This window comes from Myotis myotis, unplaced genomic scaffold (genome assembly GCF_014108235.1).
Source record: "Myotis myotis isolate mMyoMyo1 unplaced genomic scaffold, mMyoMyo1.p scaffold_m19_p_1, whole genome shotgun sequence".
Classification (NCBI taxonomy): Eukaryota; Metazoa; Chordata; class Mammalia; order Chiroptera; family Vespertilionidae; genus Myotis; species Myotis myotis.
In genome coordinates this window covers 93483416-93506710 of record NW_023416313.1, presented here as the reverse complement: position 1 = coordinate 93506710, position 23295 = coordinate 93483416, and the positions used below count along the sequence as shown (strand labels likewise).

The window sequence follows — 23295 nt, the reverse complement described above, 5'->3', positions numbered from 1 at the left end:
AGACCCTCAAAATAGCTAGAGATTCTCACACCATGGCTGCTGGAATCAGAAAGGGGAATCCGGAGAGCAAACATTCCAAAGGTATACGAATACATTGCAAGGCTTCTTGCAACCTGGCCTCCCAAGTCGTGCAGCCTCACTTCCTCCACGTTCTGTGCTTAGGACAAGTCACTGGGTCCAGCGGGATTCTGGGGAGGGGGTTATGCTCCACCTCTGGTGGGGGAGGAGCCAGGTAGCATTGCAGAAGAGCAGGTGCGGGAAGATAGTGTCGAGACCGTCTTTGGAAACACGGTTGGGCATAGGCTCAGAGAATGTTGACAGAGCAGTCTTCCACTCTGCCGTCCTTAGCACACCCAAAGGAGTCATCTATCCCACAAATGTATTTAAGAAATTGCTTGTTGGTGTGAATGTCTCAGTCCTTGGTTTTAGGTTGGCTGCATCAATTCCAAGCATCAGAAGGAGATGTAACAAGGTCACACAAAGGAAAAGGAAGGGTATTTCCTCCCATGAGTCTCCTTTAACTAGAGAAAACAACCTGCTCCCAAATGTCACAGCCAACTTACCTTCAGGTCCACGGACACCTGACTTTGTCCATGAGTGTACCATAGCTGAAAAGGAAGATGAGAAAGAAATGATCTAGCATTTTGTCTTGTACAGTAAGAAGGGCTTCTGCTAATTTAAAAAAAAAAAAAGGAGATTCAGAGTGCAGAATCTCAAAGGGAAGGGAGGGGAAGGAGGAGAGGGGGGATAAAGGTGATCATATATGCAAAGAACTGATATGCATATATGCATAACCCAGGGACACAGACAATAGAGTGGTGAAGGCCTGGGAGGGGGTTGGGGGTGGGGTGGGGGTAGGGATCAACGGGGGGAAAGGGGAGACATATGTATTATTTTCAACAATAAAGATTTAAATACATACATACATACATACATACATACATAAATACATAAATAAATAAATACATAAATAAATAAATAAGTAAATAAATGGAGGAGGGAAAATGACTGCTGAGTGACCAGCATCTGCCACAAATATAGGCAACCGTCCATTCATTTGCAATTCTTCTTAAGTTATTTAAGAGAAAATAGCCAGTTTATTACACATGTACATATGGAAGTCCCATAAGAGTATGAGACCAGAGGGCAAATTGGGCAATCAAGGCCTATATGCCATTTTGAGCTGATTGCTAATTACATACCAGGCACACTGCTAAGAGGCAGGGCATAGCAGTGAGTAAGACAGACCACATCTGGCCCTCATAAGGCTTACAGTCTGGCACAGAACAGAGATTTATAACAAGCCATTATACAATTAAACACAAATGTGTTGTGCTATGAGAAATGCACAATTTGCTGCAAATAAATGTTTCTTTATAGAATCCTATTGAAATGAAAGAAAAGATTAATAACTACCATAAGAGGTACAAGGTCTTTACTAAACCTAAAAAGTGATCATTGAAAATTATGATTTTTCCATTACGTCAGGGCGTGAAGCAGTCTGGCAGACAGTGAGTGTCCTTGTCGTTAGAAAAGTTACTCCATCAAGAGTCAGAGACTGTTCACTGGGATTTGCTATGGCCCAATGAACTCTCTCTTAAGACCATCTGACCTGCTTCTGTCCAACTGCGTGCTCACCACATAATCTGGATTACTCATCACCTGTCCAGGCACTTGGGATAACAGATTGGATTTCTCCAGTCTCTGAAAAGTTTTACCTGCTACCATAAAGCGTTGTTTTGTTAAATTTAATGTGAACATGAACAATCTTAGGCCTAATCCCTCTTCCAGAGCCTGAAAATTGAGAAAACAGATCTTTAAAGGTAAAAACTGGACAACAAAAGGGGTTTCACGGAAAGTAACCTCACAGGGTGATCTAATCATAAATTCCTAACTGGGCAGGTCATAGCGGGTAGTCATGCCCCAGGCTTTTATAACTTAAGCAAGCTCTGTCCATTGTTTCTGTGCATTTAGGTTAACACACCTTTGAAGTAAACTTTAATCATCCTCAAGAAAGCACATAATCTTGTTAACTATCCTGCAATCCAATCCCCACCTTGCTTTTTCTCACCTCCAATAAATGCAATGAAGTTGCAAAACTGTTTTGCTGCAGAGCATTTGAGATCTTACTTCCCTGGCATATGTCATCAGTTTTGCTCAAATAAACCCTTATAAAAACTATCTACAGGTTTGAACTTTTTCACATTGACATAACTCAGACTGGGAAGTCAAAGTGAGCCCCACTATATGCACTTCCAAGATATAAAGCTGGTCTTGCCCAGGACCGCCCTAAGACCTACCTTGTACATTCCTCGGACTACAGCTATGGCATCTGCCAACTGCTGATGGCAACATTTTCTTATTAATTCTTCATTCTGCAAACCAGAAATAAGTACAGGGAGCACCATTATGTATTTCCAAAAACAACTCTTACACCTACTAGGGAGGAGCTCAGTATAAAATCATTCAGATCATCACAGTCTCTTAAGAACTTCATTTTATTATTATTTCTTTTATGCTATAGCTCTTATAGCACATTCCATTTTTACTTACACTTAACCAAAAGCAATAGCGTACCTCTGGATAATTTGAAGATTTTATTTCATTTTACATATCAAAGTCTTTTTCGTGTTTTCCTATAACTGCTTTTAAAAGTAGTGAAATCTGTCCAGCCAGTATGGGTCAGCAGTTGAGTCTTGAACTAGGAAGCAAGAGGTCATGGGTTTGGTTCCCTGTCAGAGCACATGTCAGGGATGCAGACTCTATGCCCAGTAGGGGGCGTGCAGGAGGCAGCTGAATGATGATGTGTCTCATCTCATGATGTTTCTATCTATCTCTCTCCCTTCCTTTCTCTCTAAAAATCAATAAAAACATATTTTTTAAAAGTAGTAAAATCTATTATCAATTCATATCCTCTTTTGCTCCTTCTACTTTTTGAATCAGACAAACTCTTGTAAAAAAAATCTAGAGTCACTAATCCATAAACTACTTATTTTCTGATTAATCAAATAATTTAACCAGCTCTATTAGGATAACAATGAAAGATACCATCACTAATGAAACAAACAACAACAAAAAAACACACAAAGGAAATTAGAGAAATTCTACCTGTTGATAATGTCTTTCGACTGTTAGGATCCTGTCATGTAGAACAGCAAAGAGATTGAAAGACTCCTCTTTAATACGGTCCTCAAACTTCAACTGAAGCAATTGTTTCAGGAACCCAAAATCTACCTGAAGGGATCTAATAATCTAAAAATAGAAAAACATAATTATTGTAGGGAGTAAAGGATTGTGACGCCATGCCTGGTTCTGGGCATACAACCTGGGTACCTGGTCAGGGGATTGTCCTGCCTTTTAAGATTATCTGTCAAATACTCTTTATATTGGGAATTCCAATTAATCTACTAATGGAATAAGGGAGAAGAGGTTCCTAGTGTTATAACATAATAAGAGACTAGGAAAATTCTGGGACAAGTGGAATAGGGAAACTAAGATAATTAAACAGCAGTTTGCAGCCACCTAGTAAATCCTATCTTCCCTAAACCAAGGATACTTCTTCCCAACCAGAGGGTTAAATCACCCTATTCAGGAAAACTCAATAACAGAAACCCAATTAAGTGCCATCTGCCAACCACACCCAAGGACAAACAAATTAAGAGAATAAATTTCCTACTGATACAACAGCATAAAGCTGACGAATATTCTATTGCCCCATCCCTAGGGCCTCCCCTAAAAGCTCAGCCTTTAAGACCCCTGAAAATGAAGGTCCCAGTGTGCTCTCTCTCAGGGGGAACACTCTGTGCCATTCCTTCTCCCTCTCCTTCTCCTACAGGCATGTATCTCCTAAACTCCAAGGGACCCAACAAGACTTGAAATCAGGGGAGCAATGGGCAGCAGCAGCTCATCCCACGCTAGCCCCCTGAACCTGTCTCCAAGGCCCCCTTTTCTCAGACTTCCCAGCGAGTCAAGGCAGCCCAGCCTAGGCTCTCCCGAAGCTTCTTCTATGCCCTTCCTTCTTTCACTGTCTTAAGTATATTTTTTGCTCTGGTCAGTAAATTCATGCTTGCTTTTCTATACTTTGTCCCTTGATTGAAATCTTTCCTTCAAGAAGACGAGCACCACCCTAGCCAGTTTTGCTCAGTGGATAGAGCTGCGGACTGAAGGGTCCTCAGTTGCAGGCTCAATCCCTGGCTCTGGTCCTGTTCTGGGCACTTGTGGGAGGCAACCAATCGATGTGTCTCCCTCACATCCATGTTTCTCTCTCCCTGTCTTTCTCTTTCACTCTCTCTAAAAAATCAATGGAAAAACATCCTTGGGTGAGGATTAACAGAAAAATAAAAAGACTAAAACCAAGGCCTCCTTATCTCACTAGGTAACACTAGTAATTTACTCTCATACAGAATAAAGTGCAATAATCCTCTGTTATAACCCAAAGGTATAATTCTCAAGGTGTGATTTTTGGATCAGAAAAGATGGGCAAAATCCACATTTGTTATGAATCCACTAGCCAACCACTTAAATATATATCCAGTATATTGATTAGTTTCCATTTGGGTTTTGTTGTTGGTGTTGTTTGGGTTTTTTATTGTTAATCCTCACCTGAGGATATTGTTTCCATTGATTTCGTTTTTAGAGAGAGTGGAAAGAGGAGAGACACACAAAGAGAAACATCGATTGGTTGCCTCCTGCCCTGATGGGGCCAGGGATTGAACCTGTAACCCAGGTATGTGACTGAGGGAAGGGGGGGCGGATGATGCTCTTACCACTGGGCAAAACCGGCTAGGGCTAATTATGATATGTGATCACCAAAACACAATGTATTTTTGTTTTCCACAGTCCATTTAAAATATATTCCTAGGTCATCTGCCCCTGAATGAAAACTTTAGGCAATTCCATGACTGTTTGTTCATCCTTAGGAATAGAAAGTCCTACCATCACCCAAATCACAGCCTCAAAGTAGCTTTTGGGATATGACCACTATGAGTTAACATGACCACTTCAACTTCACTCACAGAGAAGGCTTCTCCCTGTACTCCAAGCTAAAGACAGTCATTGGCAGCTGCCTGTCTTCGAGGAAAAGAGTGTGATTCACTCTTGAGCTCTCCCTCACCTCTCCTCCCACACTCAGCTGCTGTGTCTCCAACATGGACAAGGCAGAAGGAATAAAGAAGCAGGGCTACTCCTCCCTGGTGGGGTGGCTGGCAGGTCACCAGGACTGGCAGGTAGGGGGAACTAACTTTCCTTCCCTTGGGCACTGACATAGCTTCTCTAGAGATTCCCATGGCCAGGACCCTCTCTCCTGTGGATGCAGGTTGACCTAAGCAAATGCTTCTCTACTCTGGTAATCATTGCTAATCCTTCTTCAGCTCCTATGAATCTGGAGTTCTCCTTTCCCCTCTCCCTGCTATTGGCTGTCCTCTGTCCTTCTAGATCACCCCTCTGGATAGGACCCAGAATGACCCCACATTAGCTAACCTCTCCCTCTCTCTCTCTCTCTCTCTCTCTCTCTCTCTCTCTCTCTCTCTCTCTCTCATAGACCACATATGGTCCATGGAAAATAGTCACACATCCCTCACCTCAACCACTCTGAAGTGTAGACTGATCGCAACTTAGCCATGCCATCTTGTTGTCACAGCCCACTTTAACTCCTTACACACGGAGCAAGCACAATAGCAGCAAACACTTCAAGTTCCGTTGAAGCCTGTCTTACTCGCTCTCAGCTGAGGAAGATCACCTCTGTTACCCTCTCCCCCACAAAGGCCACAGCAATAGTGGTTTCTTAGGAAACCACCTCAACAAGTTTTCCTCTTCACCTCCTGATCCCCCTTTTTATTGCCCTTGATCTGATTCAAGAGCTAAGAGTCACTGATCTTATGTGCAACACTTCCTTTGTAACCTCTACAAACGGGGTCTAACTCACACTCACTTTGGAATCTGACACCTGGTACTAGCATCTTGGGAAGAATCTCATTTAAGCATCCTCATACTCTGTGCAAGGGGTCATTTTACAGGTGAGGATACCAAGGCTTCGAGAGGTTAGGTGACTAACTAGTCTAACTTTATGTGGCCAGTAAGTGGGAGGCCCAGATTTGGACAGACACTGACTCATATTCCTTTCTCTTTATATCATGCTGTCAACTTACACAGCATGTGGTCTGGCCCGGCCAAGGCACTAGGGGTGAGTTAATGAGATGCTCGGCCAAATACAGCAGGCTAATTTTTAAGTTGATAATTTTGTATGACCTGCAAATGATGTTATAAATATCCAAATGGTCCATGCCAGTAAAAAGATTCCCCACAGCTGTTATAAAGGGTACTATGCTGAGGAATCGTTAAAAATATATCCTAGAGCAAGTGAAGTCTTAAGAAACTCCTTAAATTGCAGGAACAAGTTGAGATGATTTTGTCTTAAAAATCAGCCCAGGTGTGCTCTCCTGAATAATAAATTTAATTAGGAAATAAGTTAAAAAACAAACAAACAGCCCTTATAGACTACTTGTTCTGAAGAAAGGAGGCACAGGGATCCGGGTGTGGTCAGTCAAACTGCTGCTGAACCACAGACTCCCATAGAGACGATAAACTCAGATACAATATGACCAAAACACAACCAACAACTCGAAGATGCTGGAGAATGAAAAGGAAGGGGGTGGGCAGGAGGAGGAGGAAGAAGTAAAGTGGCAGACAGTGCATGTGAACTGTGTCTTTAAGAAGGTGTCCAAAAGCTGCCACACAACATTTCCATCTCAATTCTATTGATCAGAACTTAGTCGTTTGGACATCCCTAGTTGCAAAAGAATACAGTTATAAACTTTCCTGAAGGCATTAAAAAAGACAACAAATTGGCATTACATAGGAAAAGGGACAGCCTCAGAAATTACTAGTGGGAGTGCAAATAGGTGCAATCTTTATGCAGGACAGTTTGGCAATATCCTTACAACGACTAATGCATACATCCTCTGACTCAGAAATTCCACTTTTAAGAATTTACACCACATGTCTGGCCAGCATGGCTTAGTGGTTGAGCATCGATACCTATGAACCAGGAGGTCATGGTTTGCCCGGTCAGGGCATATGACGGGATTGCCGGCCCAATCCCCAGTGTGGGGTGTGCAGGAGATAGCCGATCAATGATTCTCTCTCATCATTGATACTTCTATCTCTCCTTATCTCTTCCTCTCTGAAATCAATGAAAACATAGTTTTTAAAATGTCCATGCCCTAGCTGGTTTGGATCAGTGGGTAGAGCATCAGCCTGTAGGCTGAAGAGTCCCCGGTTCGATTCCAGTCAAAGGCACATGCCAGGGAGGCAGCCGATTAGTGATTCTCTCTCATCATTGATGTTCCTATCTCTCTCTCCCTTCATCTCTCTGAAATCAATAAAAATATATTTTTAAAAAATGTCCATCAATAGGGGAATAGCTAAATAAATTATGCATTTTATAATATGATGTACTTGTGAAATATGCAATGATTTTCAAGTTCTATTGTTAAGTGAAAAAACAGAAACAAAATACATAAGAGTATTTATAGTAGTAGTATGCTACCCCATGTGACAGTTTTATTGACTAGCGATTTTAATATTAACTCTTGATGTCTGATATATATGAAATGTTTTATTTCTTTTTGTTTGTTTGTTGGTTTTTAATATATTTTTATTGATTTAAGAGAGGAAGGGAGAGAGAGCGAGAGATAGAAACATCAATGATGAGAGAGAATCATTAATCGGCTGCCTCCTGCAGGCCCCACACTGGGGACCGAGCCCACAACCTCCCAGGCATGTGCCCTTGGCTGGAATGGAACCCGGGACCCTTCAGTCTGCAGGCTGATGCTCTATCCACTGAGCCAAACCCGCTAGGGCAAATGCTTTATTTCCTTACAATCAAAAAAGGTCCCCCCAAAAAATGGGTCCAAAGGAACTACTTGATAAAACTGTATGTTGGGTAACACAGTTATTCATTATATTGTTCTCTGCCTTTTACAATTTTTAAAAAGTATTATACATAGCAAATGTTCACGGATGTAAAAAGAATTCCAGAGAGAGTAACAAAACATCTCATTAAACAATATATATATATATGCACAACATGAATATGACATAAATATAAGTTGTGGTTCATATCGATAATTTTTAAAAGCACAGTTGTCATCTAACTCAGTTTGTAAAAGATGCTAATATTTTTAAATTTTGATCATTTCAATTCTGTCAAGGAAAGAGACCTAAAGGCAATGAATTCTTTTAAAAATCATCCCAGAAGTTTCAAATTAATCCAGATTACCTTCACTAGTTTTTGTGTAGATGAGCATAGCTCTTTTAATGGCAAAATTTCACTGGAATCCGTTTGAGTAGCATGGTCTGTGCTGAAAAAGCCAACTTTCAAATCATCTGATATGTTAAGTCTGAAAAAAAAAGAATATTAAATGTGTTTTATGTAGTAGATATTTTCTTAAAATATATATTAGTGAGTATATTTTTGTGTAAATCGTATTATGTTTTAAAGATTCAAAAGGGTTGATAAAGTGAGGAAACCTCTGAATTATCTGTTGATAATTTGAGGTTTTCATCAAGACTCTGTTGGATTACCCAATTTTCTGGACTGTAGCATTTTGCTCCACTGAAACTCATTTCCATTTTCTGAGATATTGTTATAATCATACTTAGCTAATTTATTAATATTTATAATAGGAAGAGAGCAAAGGGGAGGCTAGACATTATAAGCATGGCCGTCTGGGCAGCTTCACCAGGAAGCTGTGGCTTCAGGCTCCCCAGGGGAACCCCGGTCCACTCCCTGCAGGTCACTGGGGAAAGGGATCCAAAAGGTGCTTGTTTGTCAGCCTAGCCTGAGGAACAATGAATTGGCTGGAGCCCATCAGAAGTGCATAAAAACTAGTTAAAATCTCCAGACAAAGAGTTCTCTCTCTCTTGCCTTTGTTCTTGTTCTTGCTTGCTCTGTGACCTGCACTTGCCCATGTGTTCACCCATGCTTCCTCCATAGCCATGTGGCCTTATGCAGCCACATGACCCAGGGCCATGCGGACTCCACCCACAGGATGCTGCACTGGACTGGACTTTAATATGGAGCAGAAACTATGGGCAGTGGCCTTTATTCCCGCCCTGCTAAAGACACAGTTGGACTTCCTCCATGGTGAGAGGGGCTGAGATAGGACCTTGAAGGGGAACCCCCTTAACTTCACATCATCAGTAGAGCTTTACATGAAACCCCATCCTCTTGTGGCAGCCTCAGGACATTATTTTATTTGTGGCACTCTAAGAACTCCACTTCCACCGATAACCATTTCGATTTATAAGCCCCCTTTTAGTATACCATCTACTGTTTTGTGTGTGCTACCACTTGAAGCCATTATAAATTATGCACAGGAATATCAAGTGAAAATACTGTAAGACAGTGATTCTGTGGTTTGAGGACCCCTGGGGCTCCAAGACACTCAGAGAATCCACAAGGTCAAAATTATTATCATAAAAACATTAAGATTTTCTTTGCTTCTTCCATTTTCATTCTCTCACAGTGATGAGTGGAGTTTCCCAGGCTACAGGTTATGCGACTGCATGGCGGACTGAATGAGGATTCAGCTATCTTTCCTTAAGCCAGATATTGAAAAGACTTGCAAAAATGTTTCAAAAAAAAGTGACACCAGTTTCATTAAAGTCTTGTTTTGAAAAATACATGTTTTCCTTTAAAAATACTTATATTAACACAGAATTGACATCATTATTTTAAATAAATTTCTCCTTTTAGATGTGTAATATGATTACTGAATAGAGAGAACCTAAATTAAGGCTCTTTGAGGTCCCTAATAATTTATAAGACCATAAAGAGGTCCTGAAACCCAAACTTTGAGAGCTGCTTCTTTGCAATGATCATGTAACTGTACTGTATTTGATTTTCAAACTCAATTCTTAAAATATCTGAGCAGGGCAGGAGCAAGCATTTGAACACTCATCCTACAGAGCTTTAACAACAGGCACCTCAGACAGTAACCAGAAGGCCAATATTCTGGGTGCAACCTCTCTTTTAGAGGCTGATCAAACTTACCACAGCTATCCGTTTCTAAAATGTCAGCTAGCCCTGCCAGTGTGGCTCAGTAGTTGAGCGTCAGCTTATGAATCAGGAGGCCAGGTTTTGATTTCTGGTCAGGGCACATATCTTGTTGTGGGCTTGATCCCCAGTGTGGGGCATGCAGGAGGCAGCCAATCAATGATTCTCTCTCATCATTGATGTTTCTATCTCTCTCTCACTCTCCCTTCCTCTCTGAAATCAATAAAAATGTATTAAAAAATAAAATAAAATGTCGGCTAAAAAATAAATCAATAAACGCCCAGTAGAATTATCAGACTTTCAGTGCCACCTCCGAAGACAGGGTGTCTGCGCTTCTGTCCTACACAGGGATAAGAGGGAAGAGGTTTCCTGTGTGACTCTGGACATTGCCACATGTGGAAATGATGCCAAGAACTGCCACGGTCATCTAGAGGGTACAGCCAGTGGGGCAATGCCAGGGCATAGATGAGTTGTTTTTAAAAAGATGGAAATAGCTGTAACTGGTTTGGCTCTGTGGATAGAGCGTCGGCCTGGGGACTGAAGGGTCCCAGGTTCGATTCCGGTCAAGGGCATGTACCTTGGTTGCGGGCACATCCCCAGTAGGGAGTGTGCAGGAGGCAGCTGATCGATGTTTCTCTCTCATCGATGTTTCTAACTCTCTATCCCTCTCCCTTCCTCTCTGTAAAAAATCAATAAAATATATTTAAAAAAATAAAAATAAAAAGATGGAAATAATTTTGACTGTTAACTCTGTTTAGCCATTGACTCAACTCTCTCTGTAAAAATCAATAAAAATATATCCTTAGGTGCGAAATATATATATATATATATATATTACCCAAATATGTATACACACATTTTGAATGCTTATAAAGGCAGTGTTTATTAAAATACATTTCATTTTCAAAATTGAGCTATCAGCTGTTGTAGAACGTATACATTTTGGGGGACACCTATATACGTACTGATGCTAGACCTCATCACCAGTATCATCTGGGCAGGGAGGGAGCATCAGTAATGTACCTCTTAATGTCAGTGAAAATTTCTAGTGTTTTTCCACAGAAAACTGTATTTTAGATTTGGTTTAATTCATTGCAGGGGCCTGTGTTTTTCTCAATAACACAGTGCTGTTGGGAGAGGAAATCTTGGGCCCTGAGTGTCTCTGCGCATTCTTTCTGGCCATGCCAAGAATGCAAAACCCTGGCGGTGCTTTCTGCAGCCATTCTCCAGAGTTGTGTGCACAGTGAGGAGATGACATTTTTCTTCTGCAAAACAAAGCGTCTATGGTGTCAGGGATGGAGCTCAACAACATGGTCTTCCCCTTTCCAAGGCAGGCCTGGCTGAGGCAAGCATTAAGTGTCTAATTAGTCAACAGCAAAGATCAGTGCTGAGTCCCTACTAAGTCCCCAATATGGTAGTATTAACCAGTGAGGTGTGTGTGTGTGCGCTGGGAGGGGGAGAAGGGGAGGAGAGGAGGGGGAGGGTACCCAGCCACCTGGTAGCAGGTTGATTCCTGGACCCACATTATAGGTCTAGGAATCAAAGAGCAGAAGTGGAAGTGACTTCTCTTGCCAATACACCTCATAACCTACTCCTGGAATTGTTGCTTTCTGTCCCAACATCTTTGTGATCTGCTAGCTCGGAGGTCTTCATTCTCAAGGGGAGAATGCTCCCTCCCAGAAACACGTAACCAAAGGCAGAGAAAGTGGTCGCTCTAAGGACTGGAGTGAGTGCTTCCTGTTACCAAGGGGCACGTGGGTGACTGGTAGACAGCAACGTCAGGGAAACAATGTTTGGAACCCAGGAGAGGCTCTGGAATGCCTCCAATCATTTCCATGCTGAAGGGGAGCAGAACGTGCTGCCCCCAAAATATAACTCTTGGGCATAGCTCTTGGGCATTATCTTGCGCTGGTTGTTTTTAAGAAACAGCAGGCACAGGGGGAGCTCTGCTAACTGAGCAGAAGTGGCCCTTTTGCAAGGGACATTTGCATTTATAAGACAATCTCCATCTGCAAGGGTATCTCTAGGTACCAAGTAGAACAGGGTGATTCAATATCTAGAAACTCACCAATAAAAAAGGCTCAGGCTCAAATCTGCATAACAACCACACCTAATTACCTCCCAAAATTGGCTCCCTGCTTCCCCCAACATCTTCTTTAGTCTTTAGCCGTAAATGGAATTGAAGGTGTTGACTTGGACTATTTTCGGGAATTAGTTTTCCTGGGTATTGTCCATGTATACAGAAGGTATATATGTTTTTAATTTTTTTTTCAAACTATAGGAACAAACTGGCAGAGCAACTTATAGCAGACACAGAAGGTCACCTTCCTAGAGAGAGCATCTGGGCCTCAGTTGTATTTCAGCTCCAGGCCCAGAAAAGCAGCAAAACCTGGCATGTGACACCAGGACCAGCTGCAAGGACTAATCACCCCCTGCCCGGACACTGACCAATCAGTGGAGACCACGATCCAGAAGAAACACACCTAGAAAACCGATGAATATTCTGCTGAAACCCTCCCCTAAGACCTCCCATAAGATCCCCACCAGCTGGAAAGAGATAAAAGCCTCAAGACAAAGTACCCAGCAAGTGCTCTCCCTTTGGGGAGCAGCCCACGCCCTTCCCTTTTCCCTCTTCCCTCTCTTCTTCCCTCACAGGCACACATCTCCTCCCTCTGAGAATCCCCACGAGACTTGCAAAGAGGCGAACAATGATCAGCGGCAGCTCGTCCCAGGCTAATCCCCTGAATCTGTCCCTAAGACTGCCCAGGGAGGCAGGGCAGCCCTGCCTAGACTCTCCTGTTGCTTGCTCCATGCTAAACAATTCCTTGTTTTGCTGTCCCCAGTTTTAATAAACTTTCTCTCATAGTCACCCGGACTCATGTTGTGAAGTTTTTTCTGCACAAAGTCAGGAACCCACACACTACCAGCCCTGTAGACAGACCCACTCAGGGCTAGGTCCTCTGCTCGGTAACACTCTTTCAAGAGGTCTTAATGTCAGCCTTTTGGGGTCACAACTACATTCTGCATTTGCAACTACAATACTGCGTAAGTCTTCTTTTACCATCTTACTTTTATTTATTTATTTGTTGTTGTTTTTTGTTGTTTTTGTTTACTCCTTCTGCCTATTTTTAGATGGAGCAGCCTGCACTGCCTTCCATGTCACATCAAAATGACTATAGCTTGGAGCCCTGCTGCTCAGGGAAGACTCCAGAAAAGTCCTCACCAACCAACAAAAGGTGGGCTGGAAGGTGCTCGTGTTCTTGCACTGAGATGTGTCTTCCATGTCTTTAAAAAAAAGTTTTTTTAAGAAAAAATGTTAAAAGGATCAAGAAGAAAAACAAGTTACATGTATACATATATATGCACATGTACGTGTGCATGCACATATACAAACACTCAAAAATGGGATCCATTCTAACTGCCTTCTTTCACTTAATATCTGATCTTGACTATCCTCCAGTTTCACTACATAAACTTCAAGTACATCTGTTTCATTAGTTTCATAAAAAAAGTAGTCAATAAAACTGGAATCCGATGCTGCACACTGCTCTGAACATTCTCATGTCTGCATGCCTTTTATCCTCATTCCAGACCTATGAGGTAAATTCTATTATCTTCAGCCCCAATAAATATTTATTACTTTTAATAATTATTTATTGTTGAAAGTATTACAGATGTCCCTTTTTTCCCCCTTTGACCCCCTCCCGTCCACCCTCACCCTTTACTTCCTTTTACTAGTCAAAGATCCTCGTTAAAGTTTAGTATAGAAAAGGAGATGTTCTGTGTTCAAATACCGGTGAGGTTTTGCCTCCTCTCTGGGCCCTGAGTGCTGCTGCATCACTATAATAAACGTGGGCGGGGGTGCCACTGCTGGGCAATGCGTGTCCCAACAAACAGCCCCCTCAGCTTTACCTGCTTCCTTTTATCCAAGTGCTGCGCCTTTGACAGAGCTCTGCGATTCACCTTCCTGCCTATGAATGCAACCCTCTGCCTCCGCGGTGCCAAACAGCACCTTTTTACCATTCAACTTGTTTGTTTTTGACAGTATGTTTATTAAAGTTGGGGACAGTGAAACAAGCAAGGGCTTAGGAGAGAAGCAGCAAGGAGAGAGCGCCTCGGTGGGGCGGCTTTGGCTCTAGAAACGTTCTGGGGAAAAGTGAGCCAAGGCGGGGCTGCTGTCAACTCACTAGAAAGTCAGGGAAAGGGGCTTGGAGACAGGTCCGGGGACCAGCCCGGATGAGTTGTGGCTGTCCATTGCTGCCCTGGGTGCAAGTCTCATGGGGACTTGCATGAGTTCAGGAGAAAGAAAATTCACTGGAAACGGAGATTCAAGTGGCCATGCCCCTAGGAGGCCTCACTCAACTTCAGTTTTTATTAAGCTTGAATGTGTGTGTTCTTTCTTTCCTGTTCTTTATAAGCAAAAAATCTGTTGTGGGCAGTAGGTACATGAAATGTGGGTAGTTAATGTTACAAATATATAATCTAATATATCAATTACTAGAGGCCCGGTGCACAAAAATGTGTGCACTCGGGGGGAAGGGGGGGGTCCCTCAGCCTGGCCTGTGCCCTCTCGCAGTCTGGGACCCCTCGGGAGATAACGTCCTGCTGGCTTAGGCCTGCTCCCGGGTGGCAGAGGGCAGGCCCAATCCCTAGGTGCAGCCCCTGGTCGGGCTCAGAGCAGGGCCGATTGGGGAGTTGGGGCGCCACCCCCTGTCATGCACAGAGCAGGGCGGATCAGGAGGTTGCGATGCCACCCCCAGTCACGCTCAGGGTAGGGCCGATTGGGGGGTTGGGGCACCGTCCCCTGTCACACTCAAGGCAGGGTTGATGGGGAGGTTATGGCGCCACCCCCTGTCACGCACAGAGCAGGGCCCATCAGGGGGTTGGGGCACCTCCCTCTATCACCCACAGAGCAGGGCCGATCAGAGGTTGGGGTGCTGCCACTCTCACACTCAGGGCAGGGCCGATTGGGGGGGTGGGCCGCACCCTGTCACACACAGAGCTGCAGGGTGATCAGGGGGGTGTGGAGCTCCCCCCTATCAGGCACAGAGCAGGGCTGATCAGAAGGTTGGGGCACCTTCCCCTGTCATGAACAGAGCAGGATGGATAGGGAGGTTGTGGCCCCACCCCCTGTCACACACAGAGCCGCAGGGCGATCAGGGGGTTTGGGCGCTGCCCCCTGTCATGCTGATCCTGGTGCCGGGAGGCCTCTCAGCTCCTCTGATCCCGGTGCTGGGAGGCATATTACCCTTTTACTATATAGGGTAGAGGGCTGGTGCATGGGTGGGTGCCGGCTGGTTTGCCCTGAAGGGTGTCCTGGATCAGGGTGGGGGTCCCCACTGGTGTGCCTGGCCAGTCTGGGTGAGGGGCTGAGGGCTGTTTTCAGGCTGGGGGTGACTGAAGCTGCCAACCGCTCCTTTTTTTCTTTTTTCTTTTTTTATTCTGGGCCAGCTTTAGCTTTGAGGCTTGGCTCCAGCTCTTAGGCCTCCGCTGCTGAAAGTAGGTTTCTGGCCTTTGTTTACAATGTTTCGATTCTGCTGGCTGAAGCCTGGGACTAAAGCCGGTTTCTGGGGTTTTGTTTAGCTTCTATATTTGTTACATAGTTGCTTAGAGTTGCAGCTCAGAGGCCTGCAGCGGCAGGCGGGGAACGTTGGAGTCTCCGTCACCGAAGCAAGCAAGCCTCATGTTAGTTTCAAGCTGCCTGGTTGCCGGGCGCCATCTTGGCTGGCAGTTAATTTGCATATCGCCCTGATTAGCCAATGGGAAGGGTAGCGGTCATATGCCAATTACCATGTTTCTCTTTTATTAGATAGGAAGGACATCTCAAAAAAGCTTGAAAACAATATAAGTACAAAAAACTCCCCAAATATTTTCAGGATATGATTTAAAATGTGAAACAATGTTTTCAGTTATTCCTTCTGGTGCTGTAATACTATAATGCTACAATACAATATTTTAAAGTTAAGTCCAAAAATTTTACAGATACCTCCTCAAGCATCTAAAATAATATTAGTGCCTATTTATTGAGTACTTAACTTGTTCAATATGCTTTGTTAAGATATATGCATCAATGCACACATTTTCCCCGCAGTTTATCCTCCCAATTTAAGAGAGATATTAACTTTCTTGTTTTGAAGTTAAGGAAACTGAGGCTCAAAGAGAGTAAATAAGTCATCTAACATTATAAGCCTGGAGTGACAGGTTCCTAATCTCCATACCTAGTGAGAACAAATCTGTAGCTCTAAGGTCCCTTGAGTCCTAACTTACTATATGATTGATTCAGAAAGATATGGCTCATTCAGAATCTAAGTGAAACATGAAGCGTCATTTTTCAGTTTCCCATTAAATCCTAATGTCTCTAATTATAGATGACAACCCTGCTGCCTAGAATTAAAACCCACATCACAACAAATTTAGTAAGTGCTTCCTACACAGTTTTTATTTATAATCTCAGTGATTTAATTTCTAAATAATAGCTTGGCTGTTATGCATAAAATACAGTCTTGGAAAAATAATGATTATCATTTTTTAATAAACTAGATACAAAATTAATGTGCTTATTATTGAAAACAGATCAATGAATATTTACTAATAGACTGACATGACACTTCTCATGGAATCCTAGAAACTTCTAGCCTAATAAATACTCATTAATGAATGAGTCAAAGAAAATGGCATCAGTGTAATCACAGAACCAGCTCAAAATGGTCCTATCTGTTTAACAAGATACTGAGTTACTTTTCAGAGACAACAGACCAACCAAAACCAAAGCTTGTGCAGAGGAGAGAACTTTGACCTCCAGCTGCTGCACCAGGAACCGCTCCCCGAAAAGAAAGGCCAGGCACAAACCAGAACCTGAACACCAGAACCCTTTCCGAAGTGAAGGGTTCATGGTGCAGGGAGATCCAGTGCTGACGCCCCTTTAACAAAAAACTTGCCCCACCAGCACTTCCGCACATGTATTCCTCCAACCCCTTAAAAGGCCCTTAACGCAGTCCAATGAGCAAGATGGAGTTGAGGTACTATTAAGTCTCCCATGTTCTCAGTTGGCACTTTCTCAATCAGTAAATCGTTCCTTACTCCACACTCTGGTGTTCTGAGTTTTGGCCTTTTCTTATTTTTATTTATTTCAGAGAGGAAGGGAGAGGGAGAGAGAGATAGAAACATCAATGGTGAGAGAAAATCATTTATTGGCTGCCTCCTGCACACCCCCTACTGGGGATCGAGCCCGCAACCCAGGTATGTGTCCTTGACAGAAATTGAACCCAGGACCCTTCCCAAGTTGATATTATTCCCAAGTTGATATAGCCAGTCTAGACCTCTTTTTTGAACTTTAGAAGAGTAGTGGATGGCACCAAAATATGCTTTTTTTTAGCTAATTATTTTGAGCTAATTAATTGCATACACAGGAGAAGCTCTGAAAACAGCAGAGGTTGCCCTTTTGTAAAATAAATTTACATATATAAAGGAAATCTCCAGTTTAAGGGTCTCCTCTGTACCAGGAAGAGAAGAATGACTAGATCATAGGAAGAGGGCCTTATCAATGGAGAAGGCACTGACCTAAATCTGCAAGACAAACCTCAGTGTATTACACTTTCCCTGCTAACCTCCCATTACACCTTTTTTAAGTCTTCTAAAATTTTGATTACTATCCATTATTACTGTTATTATTATTCAATACATTAATTGATAACATACATTCTACAGGGGACCGCCAAAGCTAGACCCTGAAACAAAGTGTTGAAATTTTTCTTTTATGTTTACATTAATTCATTAATCTGGGCCTTTGGCTAGAGTTATAAGATCGATTATTTTCCTTTTTTGTAAATAATTCTTTATTGTTGAAGGTATTACATATGTCCCCCTTTTTCCCTCATTGATCCCCTCCAGCCTCCCCCCACCCCCACCCCCCACCACTCCCCCCCAGCCCCCAACCCCCATAACACCTTTTGTCTTTAGCTGGGCTGGGCTGAGTTTTGGTTTTTGAAGCATCAGGCACACAAACTTGGGTTAGGTAACAAGTGTGCTAAATTGGGTGTGGAAATGGCATTTAAGGTGGTGGCTTTAGCTATTTCAGGGAATTACTTAGTTTTGCTAGGCATCTTCCATGAATACAGGAAATATATATGTTATTAAACTTCTGTTTTTCTCCTGTTAATCTGCCTTTTATTATGGGGTATAGGTAGTGGAGGATGTTCAGCCAAGATCCTAAAAGAGTCAATAAATATTATTTCCTCCCCTCCATCCCCTGTTTCCCCATTTCAGCCCGTATCCTCATTATAATCAAAGCAGCAACCAGAGAAATCCTACTGAGAGATTAGTACATCTCTAATTAGTACATCACCCTGGTGGCTGTGCATCAGGCACTGAGTCCTGCCTGAGAGGTCACAGTTCAATTCCCAGTCAGGGCACATGCCTGGGTTGCGGGCTTGATCCCTCGTAGGGAGCCTATAGGAGGCAACCAATCAATGTTTCTCTCTCCCTTCCTCTCTCTCTAAAAGTAATCAAAACATATGCTTTTTTTAAAAAAGGAAAGATTAGTCAGATTATGTAATTTCTCTGCTCCAATCCCCTCATGACCTCCCATCTGTGATAGCGTGATTTAAAATAAATAGATGTTTTGGTCTTTGTGCCTCACAGCTCCCAAAACCCTTGTAATTTCCTAAACAACAGAGCAATGGGGACATATTTTGTTATAATATTTGTCTTTGGTCCTCAGTTCCTAAATAGCTTCAGCATGGAAAAAGGTGAACGGGGCTTTTTGCCAATCATAACAAACTCTTTTCAACAACACCCGAGTCTGTTAGTGAGGTGACTTTTAGAAAGGCCTTAAGGATGGAGGCAATTATCAGAGGAACCAGCCACTATTAGAAGGTTGGACCTTTCAACCCCACTCCCCACTCCCACCAGAAAGGAGGTAGAGGATGAATTAATCACCAAAAGAGAATGATTTACTCAATCTTGCCTACATAATGAAGCATCCATAAAATCCCTAATGTATGAGGTTTAGAGAGCTTAGAGAGCTTACAGGTTGATGAACAAGAACATATCTATGCATTAACCTGTGGTCAGCAAACTGCGGCTCACAAGCCACATGCGGCTCTTTGGCCCCTTGAGTGTGGCTCTTCCACAAAATACCGACTTCTGGGCATGGGCCACGAAGTTTCAATCGCACTGTATGTGCGTGCCCGCACGTGGTATTTTGTGGAAGAGCCACACTCAAGGGGCCAAAGAGCCGCATGTGGCTCGTGAGCCGCAGTTTGCCGACCACTGCCCTAAACAGTTTGGCTCAGAAAATAGAGCATTGGCCTGTGGACAGAAGGGTTCTAGGTTCAATTTCCGTCAAGGGCACATGCCCAGGTTGTGGGTTCAATCTCCAGTAGGGGGCGTGCAGGAGGCAGCCAATCGATGAATCTTTCTCATCTTTCTCTCTCTCCCTCTCCCTTTCTCTCTGAAATCAATAAAAATATATTTTTGAAAAATTAAAAAAAAAGAACGTATCCATGCACAAAGAAGTTGGTACACCTCAAACTCCATGGAGACAGAAGCTCCTGTGCCAGAGAACCTTCTGGACCTTGTCCTATGTGTCTCTTCATCTGGCTATTCATAAGTATCCTTTAATATTCTTTGTAGTAAGCAAATAACCTAGTAAGAAAACTTGTTTCCTGATTTATGTGAGCTGTTCTAGCACGTTAATCAAACCTGTGGAAGGGGTTTTGGAAACTTCCAATTTATAGCTGGTGGTAAGAAGCATAGATGACAACCTGGTCTTGCAATTGGCATCTGAAGAAGAAGAAGGAAGGCAGCCCTGTGGGACTGAGCCCCTAACCCAGTGATGGCGAACCTATGACACAAGTGTCAGAGGTGACATGTGGACTCATTTTTTTGGTTGATTTTTCTTTTTTAAATGTCATTTAAATATATAAAATAAATATCAAAAATATAAGTCTTTGTTTTACTATGGTTGCAAATATCAAAAAATTTCTATATGTGACACGGCACCAGAGTTAAGTTAGGGTTTTTCAAAATGCTGACACGCCGAGCTCAAAAGGTTCGCCATCACTGCCCTAACCTCTGGGATCTGATGTTACCTTCAGGTAGCCAGTGTCAGAAATGAGTTAAACTGTAGAATACCCAGTCAGAATCCACTGAGAATTTGGAGAATTGCTTGGTAGTATTGCAAAAACACATTGTATTGTTACTGTTATAATTGGCTTGTTAGTATTGACTAGAAGCCCGTTGCACCAAGATTCGCGCAATAGGCCTTCTTTCCCCTGGCTGCCGGCATCGGTTTTCCTCCAGCACCCGGGACCCAGGCCCTTGGTCCGCTGTGGTCGCAGTGAGGCTTGGCTTCTCTGCTGCAAATTAACAGCCATCTTTGTTGGGCTAATTTGCATAGTTGCTCTGATTGCCTGGTGGGTATAGTGGAGTGACACCAATTTGCATGTTTCTCTTCTATTAGTGTAGATAGGAAAGAAGCAAAAGAAGGGCCAGATATTATAAGCATGACCATCAGGGCAGCTTTACTAGGAAGCTGCAACTTTGCACTCCCCAGGAAACCCCTGCTCCATGCCCTGCAGATCCCTGGGGGGAGGGGCCCAACAAAGGAAAGATGAACACACAAGCAGTAAAGTTGGGGTGAGGTAGGGAAAATACTTGCCTGTCAGTCTAGCCTGGAAGAAAGATAATTGACTAGAAGGGGTGGAGCCACTGCAAGCACATGGAATTTGAGGAAGTTAAACTACTCAGACAAAAAAAAAAAAAATGTGCTCTCTCTTGGCCCTCTCTTGTTCCTCTGGCTTTGCTCCAGTTTCCTTGCACTTGCCCATGTTCCCTCAATAGCCATGTGGCCCTAGAAACCCCACATGGAATGGGCTATAGCTGGGAACACAAGCTCAGGTAGCCTGATGCTAGACTGGACTGTGCAAATATGGAACAGAAACTCTGGGCAACAGTTCTAATCCTCGCTCTGGACTTCTTCCATGGTGGGACGGAGGGAGAGTGGACCTTGGAAACTCAGGGATTTAATTCCATGCAAATAAATACCACCCATTGTCCTGTGCAAGTCTCAGAAAATTCCTTTTCTCCTGACATCACAAGAAGCCCATTTCCACCAGCAACTGGTGGGACACAGAGAGCTCCCGACTGAAAACAGAATCATCTCATTCAAAGTCAAAGCTGAAGTCCTTTCAGTAATCTAGGTTCCACACCTAGTAATCTGGTACCATCCTCTTACCTCTGACCTCATCTCCACTGCTCTCCCCTCTCACTCTGCTCCAGCCACACTGACCTCCTTGATGGTCCTGGAATACCAGGCCCACTCCTTTCCACTTCCTGTACTCTGTCGGGAACACTCAGTCCCAATATAGCCGCATGGTTCCCTTTCAAGCCAGCAGTCTTCACCTCATTCTCATCTCAGCCAAATCTTCCTTGACCACGTATCTAAGGTTACACTCTACACATAATTCCCTCTGCTCTCTCCTGCTGTTTCTTCTTTAGTAGTTACCACTATTATCTAACTTACTTATTATATAGTTTGCTTGTTTGCCATTGGTTTCCTGTAAACTTCACAAAGGCAGGTCTTTTGTCCACGGGTAGACTGCGGTCTCCCAGTGCCTAACTCTGCCTTAATCCCAGGATTGCAGTCAGTACTGGAGCCTAGCTCCCTCACACGCTCATACCAGGCACTAGCACCGTGTCCCTAGCACTGTGAGTGAAGAGAAATGAACATGGGTCTCAGTGGTTCCTTTGTTCAGGCAACATGCACTCACTGAGCACCTGGCATTGTCCGTCTGTTCACTGAGCCCAGCCGGTGCCTCTGTGGGAGAACTACCCACCACAGAATGCCAGGGAGTCCAGGGCAGGAAGTCATTCCTGTCAGTAAACAGCTGGAACAGGTTAGACTCTGTGTGCCCAGGGTGCTTACCACGCACTGCCACCTATTTGTGCCTTTCGCAACCACCAATAAACCAGGTCCTGTGTGTAGCCTGATTCATCTTAACAAGCGCACCCACTAATACAGCTGAGCTGGGAAGACTGACCTGTGGCGTTCTCTCTCTCTCTCTCTCTCTCTCTCTCTCTCTCTCTCTCTCTCTCTCCTTTAGTGAGAGGGGCTAGGCCATCTGGCACCATGTAGCCCTTGTCTTAGAGAACTTTAAGTATTCCCACAGAGGCTAACCTATGGCTGGCCACCTGCCAATTTTAAAGATTTAAAAAAATATATATTTTCCCCAGCAACATCAGCTCTGCATTATCCAAATAAACAAAACTGGAGGAGAGGAGGCAAAGAAGTGTGAAGGATAAAAACTAGAAAAAGGATCAAAGAATAACAGATGGTGCTATGTATATGGTGCTCTTTTAAACACGTTAACCAGGTGGACTCATTACATGTTCGCCAGGAACCAGAAAGCGGGCCCTATTGATCATCATCATGGCGGTGTTCCCATGGGGTGGTCGAGGCTCAGAGAAGTAATCGGCCCAACTCAAGGGCCCTGTAAGGGGTCGTCCGGGCTGAAGCCAGGCAGTCTGGCTCCACAGCCCGCGCCCTTGGTGTACAGTAATAGATTTAAGAAATCAAAACACAGCCCGAAGGCGTGCAGCGCGGGCGGGGCGTTGGCGGAGCAGGGGCCGCGGGGCGGCGGGCGGGACCCGGCGGAGGGAAGGAGGCGCCGCGCGGGCGCTGCAGCCCGCGCCGTCACCTGGGGACGAGCTGGCATTGTTCAATCGCGAACTCGAGGTTTTCCAGGCTCCTCCAGCACTTCTCGCTCTCGGACGGGTCCTCCCAGTTCTCCATCGGAGCCTGGGAGTTTGCCGCTCGGTGGTGCGCCTCCTGCGAGATTCCCACCGGTGGGTCCGGGAGTCCAGAACCTGCGTCCGTTGCCATGGCGACTCCTAGGGAACCGAGGGGCTCGGGAATTGTTGGGCTGGCGACGCGGCGGTGCGTGGAGGGTGCGGCTGGGAGGCCGTTGGAGTCGCCTCCGTGCCGCTTCCACTGCCGGCCACACTCGGGGCTTTCCAACGAGGCGCTGTCTTCCTTGGACGCCCAGGAGCCCGGCCGGCGCTGAAACAGCGCCAGGAGCTGGACTCTGCAATCTCACCTCCTTCAGCTCTCCGTGCCTTCTCTTCCCCCAAGGCCCTGCGCGCTGCCTGCTGCGAGGCCCGCGCACTTAGGAGTGAGGCGGTTGGATTCCTGCTGTCTTTCTCCACCTGTAGTTCCGTGGCCCTTGCTTTCCGGGCCT

General features: G+C 44.2%; 1 protein-coding gene across 1 annotated transcript in view; it reads right to left on the bottom strand.

Moving 5' to 3' along the window:
• Nucleotides 1–22940, bottom strand: part of CUNH10orf67 (chromosome unknown C10orf67 homolog) — a 107381-nt gene extending 84441 nt beyond the window's left edge. The window contains exons 1-4 of the mRNA XM_036328118.1: nucleotides 22756–22940; nucleotides 8279–8399; nucleotides 3109–3252; nucleotides 2301–2375 (exon numbers count right to left, since the gene is read on the bottom strand). Of these exons, the coding sequence (XP_036184011.1) occupies nucleotides 2301–2375; nucleotides 3109–3252; nucleotides 8279–8399; nucleotides 22756–22940 (525 nt within the window). The remainder of the gene's footprint in view (nucleotides 1–2300; nucleotides 2376–3108; nucleotides 3253–8278; nucleotides 8400–22755) is intronic.
• Nucleotides 22941–23295: the final 355 nt, after the last annotated feature.